General features: G+C 47.0%; 1 protein-coding gene across 2 annotated transcripts in view; it reads left to right on the top strand.

Annotated features, from left to right (window-relative positions):
• ZHX2 (zinc fingers and homeoboxes 2) overlaps nt 1-6,591 on the top strand; it is a 54,666-nt gene extending 48,075 nt beyond the window's left edge. For both annotated transcript variants that reach the window (XM_088676395.1, XM_035124552.3), the window contains exons 2-3: nt 737-3,306; nt 5,477-6,591. In XM_088676395.1, the coding sequence (XP_088532521.1) occupies nt 896-3,301 (2,406 nt within the window). In that variant the 5' untranslated portion in view covers nt 737-895 and the 3' untranslated portion in view covers nt 3,302-3,306; nt 5,477-6,591. The remainder of the gene's footprint in view (nt 1-736; nt 3,307-5,476) is intronic.
• Nucleotides 6,592-10,553: the final 3,962 nt, after the last annotated feature.

Genomic DNA, 10,553 nt, shown 5'->3' on the forward strand with positions numbered 1-10,553 from the left:
TTTCTATCTATTTTCCTTCTGGTGTGGTGTCCTGTACAGTGGTGCCTCGCTAGACGAATTTAATTCGTTCCACTGGTCTTTTCTTATAACGAAAAATTCGTCTAGCGAATCCCATAGGAATGCATTGATTTTTTTTTTGATTTTTTTTTTTTGCCCATAGGAACGCATTAATTGAATTTCAATGCATTCCTATGGGAAACCGCGATTCGCTAGACGAATTTTTTCATAAAACGAATTCGTCTAGCGAGGCAACCTCCGCTCGAAAAATCCTTTCGTTAAGCGGAAATTTCGTTAAGCAGGGCATTCGTTAAGCGAGGCACCACTGTACATAGCATGCTTAGTGTTAAGGTTTAGACTTATTATAAGTTATTGTAAGTTTAAGTCTGCTGCAACTGGATTTCTTATGGGCAGTGCCAATCCTGAATGTATTGCATTTGTGATCATGACGCTAATTTGCCTTCAAGTAGCAGTAAAGCTCAGCTGGATGAAATATCAATCACCTCTGGTCTATTTTTGGGGAATCCTGCAACATGGTTTAAGTTTTTACTCTGCTAAAACTATACGTTGGAATCTACTCTGGATCAATACCAAGTAACATGCAAAAATTGCCACGACACTAAAAACAATATTGAGTAGAATGCAAAAATGCCACAACGCTAAAAACAGTTATTTATGTGTGTGTGGGGGGGGTGTATTTAAGATGATGTGTTTTAACGGTGCATGTCTTGTCTTGCAGGTGCCATGCAGCCCGATTGGTGTGGTGGCCAAAGCTAAACGCCATGGTTGGAATTCTTTAGGACACACATCCTGGACAACATCACACAATAAGCCATCTTGGGGAGCATCTTGCCCAGGAGAAGAAGCTGCTCTTGCCAAGGACAGTTGCACAGCTGCCATGGCTAGCAAAAGGAAATCGACCACTCCGTGTATGGTTCGAGCATCTGAGGCCATGGAGCAGGAAGCTCCCAAGGACTGTAGCATGGGAAGGGCAGCGACCGGCACTCCAGAACAGGACGTGAGCAATGGTTTGGTGGCCGGTAAGGAGAGCTGCGAAAACGACTGTGAGGTGATCGAAGGGAAATCCTCCCCGGCCAACCCGGCCAGGAAACCCCTCGGAGGCTACGAATGTAAGTACTGCCCCTATTCCACGCAGAATCTGAACGAGTTCACAGAGCACATAGACACCCAGCACCCCAACGTGATCCTCAACCCCCTGTACGTGTGCGCCGAATGCAACTTCACAACCAAAAAGTACGATTCCTTGTCCGAACACAACGCCAAACTCCACCCGGGAGAGAACAACTTCAAGCTCAAGTTGATCAAGCTCAACAACCAGACTGTCCTAGAGCAGTCCATTGAGGCGGCGAGCAGCTCAGTTGCCCTGGAAACCCCTGAAATCGAGGTGGTTCCTGCCGGGGCTAGTGGTACAAGCAAGACCACCCCAGTGATCAACGTTGGGAAGCCTAAAGTCGAAGCCAGGAAAGTTTCTTTAGAGAACCACCTGGATGGGATCCCCCACCTGGTTACGGAGACCACGGAGCCTATCACATGCATTAACGGAGCAGAGCTTCTCCACGATATCCTGGCCCATGTGATGCCCTCTGTGCAGCTCCCGCCAAACATCAACCTGGTTCCCAAAGTCCCCGTGCCGCTGAACAGTACCAAATACAATTCCGCACTGGACACCAACACAACCATGATCAGCTCCTTCAACAAGTTTCCGTACCCGACGCAGGCGGAGTTGTCGTGGTTGACGGCCGCGTCCAAGCACCCCGAGGAGCAGATCCGGATTTGGTTTGCCACCCAGCGTCTGAAGCACGGCATCAGCTGGTCTCCGGAAGAGGTGGAGGAGGCGAGGAAGAAGATGTTCAACGGCACTATCCAGCCAGCAGCCCAGACCATTGCCGTTCTGCCCGCTCACGTCGCCGCTGCAAAAATGCCGCAGCCAATGATCCAGACGGCTGTGCCTTGCCAGATACTTAGCCAGACCGGCCTGGTTTTGACACAAGTCTCAAACGGGTCCCATGTTTCCCCCATTGCCCTTGCCGTGGCGGCCAACCAAGGGCAGAAACGGAGCATGCAGGCCCAGGCGGCTGTCCCGGAAGTCAAACGGCCGCACATTGTCGCCGCGGAGGTCTTGTCCAAACAAATCGCCCCTGCTGCTCCGACGAGCACGACTGCAGTGCCCTTGTCTCCTGCGCTGCTGGCAAATGACCGCAAGAAGACCAAGGAGCAAATAGCAGCCCTGAAGGCGAGCTTTATTGTCAGCCAGTTCCCAGATAACGCGGAAGTGTACAGGCTGATAGAAGTCACGGGCCTCTCCCGAAGCGAGATCAAGAAGTGGTTCAGCGACCACCGCTACCGGAGCCAGCGAGGGATTGTCCACATCACGAGCGAGTCACTAGCCAAGGACCAGGTTGCTCTGGTGGCTGCAAGGCAGGGGCGGAACTATAATCCATACCCAGACTTCACTTTCCAGAAGTTCAAAGGAAAATCCAGAGAACAGCTGGGGATCCTTGAAGAAAGCTTTATCAAGAGTTCTTTCCCAACCCAAAGCGAGTTGGAAAGGCTCCGGAACGAAGCCTGCATGACTGGACGGGAGGTTGAGGCCTGGTTCTCCGAGCGCAGGAAGCTCAGGGATAATATGGAACAAGCCGTCTTGGACTCTATGGGGCCGAGCATAAAGAATAAGGAGGAAGGGGCTTCCAACGGTGCCATTGGTCCAACAGAGCAGTTCGACATCTCCCAGGCACCGACCTCTTTGTCCAGGTGCTCGACAGCATTTGCCCCAAGTAGCCAAGAGCAGGCGCACTTGCTGAAGAGCACGTTTGCGAGGACGCAGTGGCCAACTCCGCAGGAGTATGACGAGTTGGCGGCTCAGACGGGGCTCACGAGGACTGAAATAGTGCGTTGGTTCAAAGAGAACAGGAGCTGCCTACGAACCGGGACGCTAAAATGGCTGGACCAATACCAGCAGCAGTATGCTGTTGACGGATATGATGAGGCAAAAGGACCAGCAGCCCCCGAGACGGCAAGTAGCAGTAGCGAGGGGGTTCAGCAACCCAGTCAAGAGCATCAGAAGCTGGATAAGCAGGACATAGAGGGCATGGAGAAATCTGAATGCAGTGACCGGGGTAGTCAAGGCAATAACGAGAACAAGGGAAATGTGAGTTGGGTGGAAGTCACCATCGACGATGATGATGACGCTTCGGACTGTATGGACAGCTGGGGTCAAGCAGCGCCTGGAAGCAAAGCAGGTTTTGATTCTGAAAGTATACCTGGCGATACCTCTCACACCTAAGACAGGTAACGATGGGGATTGTTTGTTGACCTAACGCTGGCCGTGGTCCTCCTTGGCTCAGCGTTCTAATTCTAGGGTTGCGTCCAGCTATAGCAACTTCCACTTGTGCAGCAGGACTTCCTCCTCCCCACCCCCCCACAGTTCCCAAATCTGCTCTGAAGTGTTGGAGGAACATCAACACACTTGTAGACAGTGGTGGGTGTGCAGTCAGTGGACTAGGCCAGGCTTCCTCAAACTCGGCCCTCCAGATGTTTTGAGACTACAATTCCCATCATCCCTGAACACTGGTCCTGCTAGCTAGGGATCATGGGAGTTGTAGCCCAAAAACATCTGGAGGGCCGAGTTTGAGGAAGCCCGGACTAGGGGAACTAGGCTCGTCCCCAAAATGTTCCTGGTAAATTAGAGTATTAAAATATTAAAGCTTGGCACCTCCTTCCCAAAGCCTGGGAAGCTTCTGTGTGATGCGTCAACGGGGTCCAAGAGCCCTTCTGCCACCTCCCCAAAGCCTGCCCTGCTTTGGGAAGTAGGCAGGAGGCCAGCATCTTCTCAGAGGCCTGGCACCTCTTTCCCAAAGCCCAGGAAGCTTCTGTCCAACTTAGGGAGACGTGATGCTCATGCACGTGACGTCAACACACCTGGCAAATTTCGAACGGCGCATGTATCTGGCTCTAGATTGGAATAGAGGAAAATATTGACCTGTTTTATATGCTTAGGAAACAGCAGCCTCTGCATGCTTTTCAGAACCACCTTCACTGATTAATCATAATCCAAGGAGTCTCCCAGTTCTCTGTGTGTATTTTGATTTCATTTATCTGTCCCTGGGCTTAGTGTCTTTTTAAACACTCATTGCTGAAAACGCAAACTTAGGCCCTCTAGTGGGAAAAAACATACAAACTTTGAGATGCTTATTAACATGGTCTCATCTTGCTTTCGGGACACCATCCAGCAAAGAATTGGTAACACTTAAAGTCAGCGGGTTTGCTATTGAAAATATTGTATTGTTTGTAAGCTGGGGTCAGGTACTAAAGATTTCTTTTTTTATTCTAAGGTATCTTAAAGCACTTGCCACAGGCACTACACACACAGGACCCCTGTAAAGGGCTGCTTAGTACCAGACAGAAATCTGAAAAATTAATTTGGTTAGCTTCAGCATTCTCCTTACTTTTTTCGTTAGTAAAATCGGGAGTTTTCTGTGTCCAGGTGAGCACCGTATGGTTTAATAAGGCAAGCGCAGAATGCAGGGAATGAGAGGGGACGGGTGCAGATCACATGCAATACGCCAGGTGTGTTGCGCAGGCCTATCCTTTGGCAAGCATTTGGCATCCAGATAACTTATTGGGGGTGAGAAGAGATGCTGTCTCTTACAAGTACACTCCTCTGCAAGGTTGCTCAGAAATAAGCCTCACTGAGTTCAACAGGGATTTATTTAATTCCCAGGTAAGTGTGTGTAGGTTTGCAGACAGGCAGAGCGACCAAGTAAGGGAGAATGAAGAGGAGGAAGAAAGGTTGTTTTCTGCTGCTCCAGAGAAGCGGACACGGAGCAATGGATTCAAACTACAAGAAAGAAGATTCCACCTAAACATTAGGAAGAACTTCCTGACAGTAAGAGCTGTTCAGCAGTGGAATTTGCTACCAAGGAGTGTGGTGGAGTCCCCTTCTTTGGAGGTCTTTAAGCAGAGGCTTGACAGGCATATGTCAAGATTGCTTTGATTGTGTTTCCTGCTTGGCAGGGGGTTGGACTGGATGGCCCTTGTGGTCTCTTCCAACTCTATGATTCTAAGATGAGCTGGGGCGACTTCTTTTTATGGAAGCTTTTTATGGGCTGCAGCCCTTGTTTGTTTGCTTTTTTAAAAATCCTTACCACTGGTCTTGGTGCAAGGGAAAATTAAGTACGTCACTTCCAGGGCTGGCATACTCCCTCCCCTGCAAACATAATATTTATGGGTATTTCTAAATGAATGAATGAATCCAGCCACTCCAAAGCCTTCCCCTACACACATAGCTGTATTTGTTTCACTCCAAGTAAGAAGACCCATTGAATTTCATACACCTGAGTTATTGCCCCACAGCCAAAAAGCACAAAGGAGGGTTGTTGCTGAATTAAAACAAAAGCTATGTTCTGTTTTGCGAAATAATAACCGTATTCTGTGCACTCCATTTGTTTATTTGTCATAGGCATATCTTTCAGCTTTCTAGACCTATCTTTCCACTTTTGGGGAGTACGGCGTCACTGACCCTGGGAGCAAGCGGGATCTTCAGAAGCAGGAAAATCCAACGGGTTTTCCCTCCCGGTTCAAGGCACGTGGGTACAGTTGTGGTGGAGAAAGGACAGTCCTGTGGAGCGTCACTACAGATCTCACGGTGCCAAATTTCCACCAGGGGACTTTTCCAACAAGGGCCCTTGTACATAGGTTTTTTTCCCACAGCGTCCAACTTGCTTGCCTCCCATTGTAACTTCCCATTTACAACGTGGAGACGTCTTGCTGCCTTTCCTGGCTGGTGCATATGCTGTGCATTCTCATTACCATCTCGAGATCGCAATTTGGCTTATTGGTTTTCTTGAAAATTAGTTACCGCTGCATCTACATCCAGGATGACTTGGAAACCTTTTTGGCCTGCTGCACATGTTTCTAAAGATGTGTTTCTATTTTCGCAGTGAGAGTTTACCCATCTCAACACATTTTTACCTGTTCAGTCTAGGGCTAGCTGCTCGTTGTGACTTTCCCAAGAGCCTTTTATTTGCAGTTGGTTTCCTTTTGTTCCTCTGCATGCAGGAAAAAGCAGCAAAAACTTTTGTCTTGGAGGGACAGCCGATCTCTTTAACACATCCTGCATTTCACCGTTTGCCAAAACATCTGGATTATGGAGCTCCAGAGTTGTTGGCAGTACGCCTTTGCTTGTTCCAAGCACCTTTTTCTACTACATGTAGTACAATCCTAAAAAAAAAAAGACTTTACAATGGAGGGCTTAAGCTTCTTGATAACTGAACTTGCTCACAATTCTTTGTTCGGTGCAAAGACAGAGACTTATTTTTGTCAGCCTTAGATGCTCTAGTACACAACATGGTTTCTTGAAGCCTCAGCCACTACATCTTTCATTTGTTTCTAGGTCCTCAGAATGCACTTTTGTTCTCCAAATAACTGCTGAGAGAGTGGACGAACTGTCATATGGGCACAGGTCAAATGGTGAAGTTGCTTTGGTTTGGAGAGACGGATCCGTTTCCCATCCCACCATACGCTGCACAAATCTAATTGCTAGGGAGTTTGAATTAAAACAAAACACTTTTCTAACTTTTTGCTTGTTTGTTGTAACTCAGTAAAACAAAGGCTTTAATGTTTTTGGTAAGCTTTTCCCCTTGTCTCTCTCTCTCTTTTTTAAAAAAGTGCAAAATCTTCCTCACGCTGCTAAGTAGCTTTAAATACAGCATAGTGTGCCTGCTCTTGAATGCTGAGTAGCAGCTTAAAGAAAGTTATCCAGGAAAGAAGCAAGGCCTACTGTCATTCACAGCCATTATTTTGCCAGCCGGATTTAGAGACATTGAAATCCCACTGCTATCATTCTCTACATTCAGAGGGAAGAACCTTTTCTCCCTCTCTCGGTCTTCCATTGCCTTGGGAGAAAATGGGCAGGGATGGAAAATGGATGTGCCCACACGCTTAAAATGATAGATACACACACACCCCCTTAAGTGCACAAACACCAAGTTTCCAATTGGATGATGAATGAGGAAGGACCAATTTTCACCCTCAGTCTAGCATGCAAGGAGGTCTCAACCTCGTCACGCAGCATGCAGCAAGCAGGGTGAAATTTAGGGTGAGGATAGGAGCTTGGATAGGTGATGAGGCCTGGCAGGCCAGAAGTTTCCCAGGCATGTTTTGCATCATGGAGGGGGAACCTCAGGCAAAAGGGCCAAATTGAGCCTTCCACACCTGCCTGGCCCTATCTCTGGGTCACGTACTCTCCCCTTGCCCTGCTTTGCACCCTCTTGAGAGTCTCTGCCTGGTTAGCATATTTCCTTAAACACTGGTGCTTCTTGCTTGCCTGGATGGAAGGTAGAGGAGCATGTGAAGAAACTAGGCTACTATACAAAGGTATATCATTTTGCTCCTGCCCAGGATTGGGAGCGGACACAGAAAAGGATGCTGGATCGCACCTGTGGAAGTCCTAGTGGCAGGAATTCTATGGATACTGCCACAAGCCCTCTCATCAATAGGCTTGGCACAAGGAAGGGTTTTTCTCACAGTCTACAGATGGAGCAATGCTGTGATTGCTCATAGATGGCCTTAGATGATGTGTCTTTTAATGACCCGATATTACTACTTGGTTACATAGGACGTTTTGCATTGTTGACCAAGACACAATGTTAGAGGAGCTCCCCAAGAAGTCAGCAACAATAATCTACTGCCCTTGTGAGAACAGCGGTACAGTGGTCCCTCGACTTACTAATTTAATCCGTTCCGAATGCACATTCGTAGGTCGAAAAGTTTGTAAGGCGAAAAAAGTGGTTTCCCATAGGAATTGGAAATGGAAAAATTCGTAAGTCGAGTAAACCGCATCTAAAATTCGTAAGTCGAGAAAACCCCATCTAAACTGCAACGGTTTTCCTTTCAGATGTCGAAAAAACCGTAAGCGTGCGGCCATTTTTTTTTCATTCGTAACTCGAAATTTCGTAACTCGAGTACTTCGTAAGTTGAGGGACCACTGTATTCAATTTATGGCTGGAGTAGCACCTACAAAGCTCTCTTGAGGTTGCACAGTAAAGTCAAAGGCATGCAAAGCTGAAACAAATTCAGTGTCAGACAGCTTTCTAGAGTTTTACATCTTTAATTTAAAACTTTGCCAAGAACAAAAAATTGGTTACAAAAAAAGAGAAGTTATCTACAAAAAGAAGTACTCATTTCATAACAGAAGCTGCCGGTGGCAGTTTGAGAGTGGGGAGGGAAAAGTGCTTCAGGTGAACAAAAACCAAAGTAGTGCGAAGTGCCCAAAAGTGAGTTTTTACCATCCAGGAAAGGCACATGGTATTGATCTAGGATGGACACCAGGCTTGGATATGCACCAGTTGCATGTGGACGGCTAACATGCTAGTGAGAAGGCAGACTAGAAATCTCCCTGCTGTGTTCCCCATGTGCAGAGAGATGAAGGGACACATTCCGATAGCCAAATCCAGCTTTGAGAAGAACTGGTCTTCCACGAGACTAGACCACTGCAAAAATCAACATGGGGTCAGGGGAAAAAAGGAGAATATCACTGGCTTAGATTTTCACTAACCAAGCCACCCCTCACATGCACTGCAACATGGTAAAATTGCTGTACCGTATGCCCTTCCTGAATATTTGACTTTTGCTTTAAGATTATGGTGCAGACAGAAATTTCAGACACCGAACCTGCCCCCTTCTATTCTCTGGTGTGCTTTATACTTGTAAAAGGGATGGAAATCATTGCTCCGTTCAGGATGAGCTAGCAGCTTCCTGCAGAACTAGGAGCTTGGGGTTGGTAGGCCAGCAATTCTCGTGGCTTAGAGCCAAGCTACAGGTTCCCTTTAAAAACGTGCTCGGTTCTTTGAGCACCAGCAACCGCTGCAAGCAGATGAGGGGTGTTGCTTTCCCCTTTCTGCTACCAGTGTTCAAGGGAGAAGCTGCGCAATGCAGGCTTAATGATGGTCCTTGTTGGCTACGCAAGATTGGCAGGTCTCTTCAGCTGCGGCAGGGCTGCTGCCATTCAGCATTGGGGGAAATGAATCTGCTAAAACAGTGTAAGAGATCTCTTAAATTAGAGCTGAGATGTAGAAGTAGTATTGTGGAGAACTGAATGAGTGGATTCCTCCACCTTTACAAAGACCCCAAAATATCCCTGGCTTTGGAATGCTAGCTTGTCAGGGAGCAATTATTAAAGCTATGGAAAGCTATTCTTACTCCCCTCTTCCCTTTCATGGAGTACTTTCTAACATAAGAACATATTCAAAGCTGCGATTTCCCACCTACATTATGAAGTTGGCTGCACCTCGGCTTAAAATTGATGCGTTGATTAGCTCTATGATCAGTATAGCTATGGGGTTGTAGCCAATTAGATTCGACTCAGAGTAGACTCATCAGAATTAATGGACCCAAATTAGTCATGTCTGTTCATGGATTTCACTTTGGTTGTAATCCAGTGTTCCATTCTACAGAATGGTCTTTGAAAGAAACTCAGCTTTTTGTACAGACCAACCACAACACCTCAAGCAATACAGAGACCAATTTCTCCTAGAATGCAGAGAAGACAAAATCCCATTCCTTAAAGTATTCACAATGAGTTCCTGTTTTCAGAACCTGGGTTGGGGTAACATTCAAAATTTACACAACTTAGGCAGTGTATGAAAAGAGAACAAGCAGCCTTGGGCAAAGAACTGCATACACAGCTGAAACTCTTCCTTTCTGGTTTCGGTACAACTGTTCCCACTGCTGAAGAGGCAAGCCTAGAGTGCAGTGTTGAGAAGCTGCTTGACTCTTTGCCAGTGGAACCTGTTGTGTGAATGAACAGCAAGCAAAGCTGTGCTGTCCCTGTGCACATGGGGACAGCCAATTCACGAAACCACCAGGATTAATTCATGACAATATGCTATAGGAATTTGGGTCCCCACGTGCTACAAGCCAGAATTAATGACAAATATAGTCTGACCTTGGGGAATTGCCATCCTTTTTATGACAAATATATATATCTATATATTTAAATCAAGCAAGAGCCACCGGAAGGTTTATTACCATGAGGGTGCTGCTAAATGATTTCTTAATCTATACCTTTTCCCACTATCAAGACACATAATTGCAAGGTTTCTGTTTTCCTCAACGAAGACTGCCACAGTAGGTTCACACCTTTGAGAAAGCGGAATCCGGTGAAAGTATCGCTCCCTCGCCAATCCCACCCAACCCCAGTTCAGTATACAAATATACACAGAGCAAGGATAGACAACACAGTGCCCTCCAAATGCAGTTGGCCCTGATGAGGGTCCGACCACATCTCGAGGGTGCCACATTGGCTACACCTTTGATGCACGGAGAAATATCAGTAGCGATTGCAACCCAAAACATTCATAATCACTTCTACAGCACTTTCCATGTTTGCAGTGCTATTGAAAGAGTGCCTACTTGCGCAGCTGGGTGAAATGTTTTGCAGTCCCATTTTGCAGGTGGGAACACAGGTAAGCACAACTTGATGTGGTTTGCTTGGGGATAAGGGAGAAAGAGACGAAGAGGAGAAGGAACAAACCAGC

The sequence above is a fragment of the Zootoca vivipara genome, chromosome 8 (assembly GCF_965207765.1).
Source record: "Zootoca vivipara chromosome 8, rZooViv2.hap1.1, whole genome shotgun sequence".
Classification (NCBI taxonomy): Eukaryota; Metazoa; Chordata; class Lepidosauria; order Squamata; family Lacertidae; genus Zootoca; species Zootoca vivipara.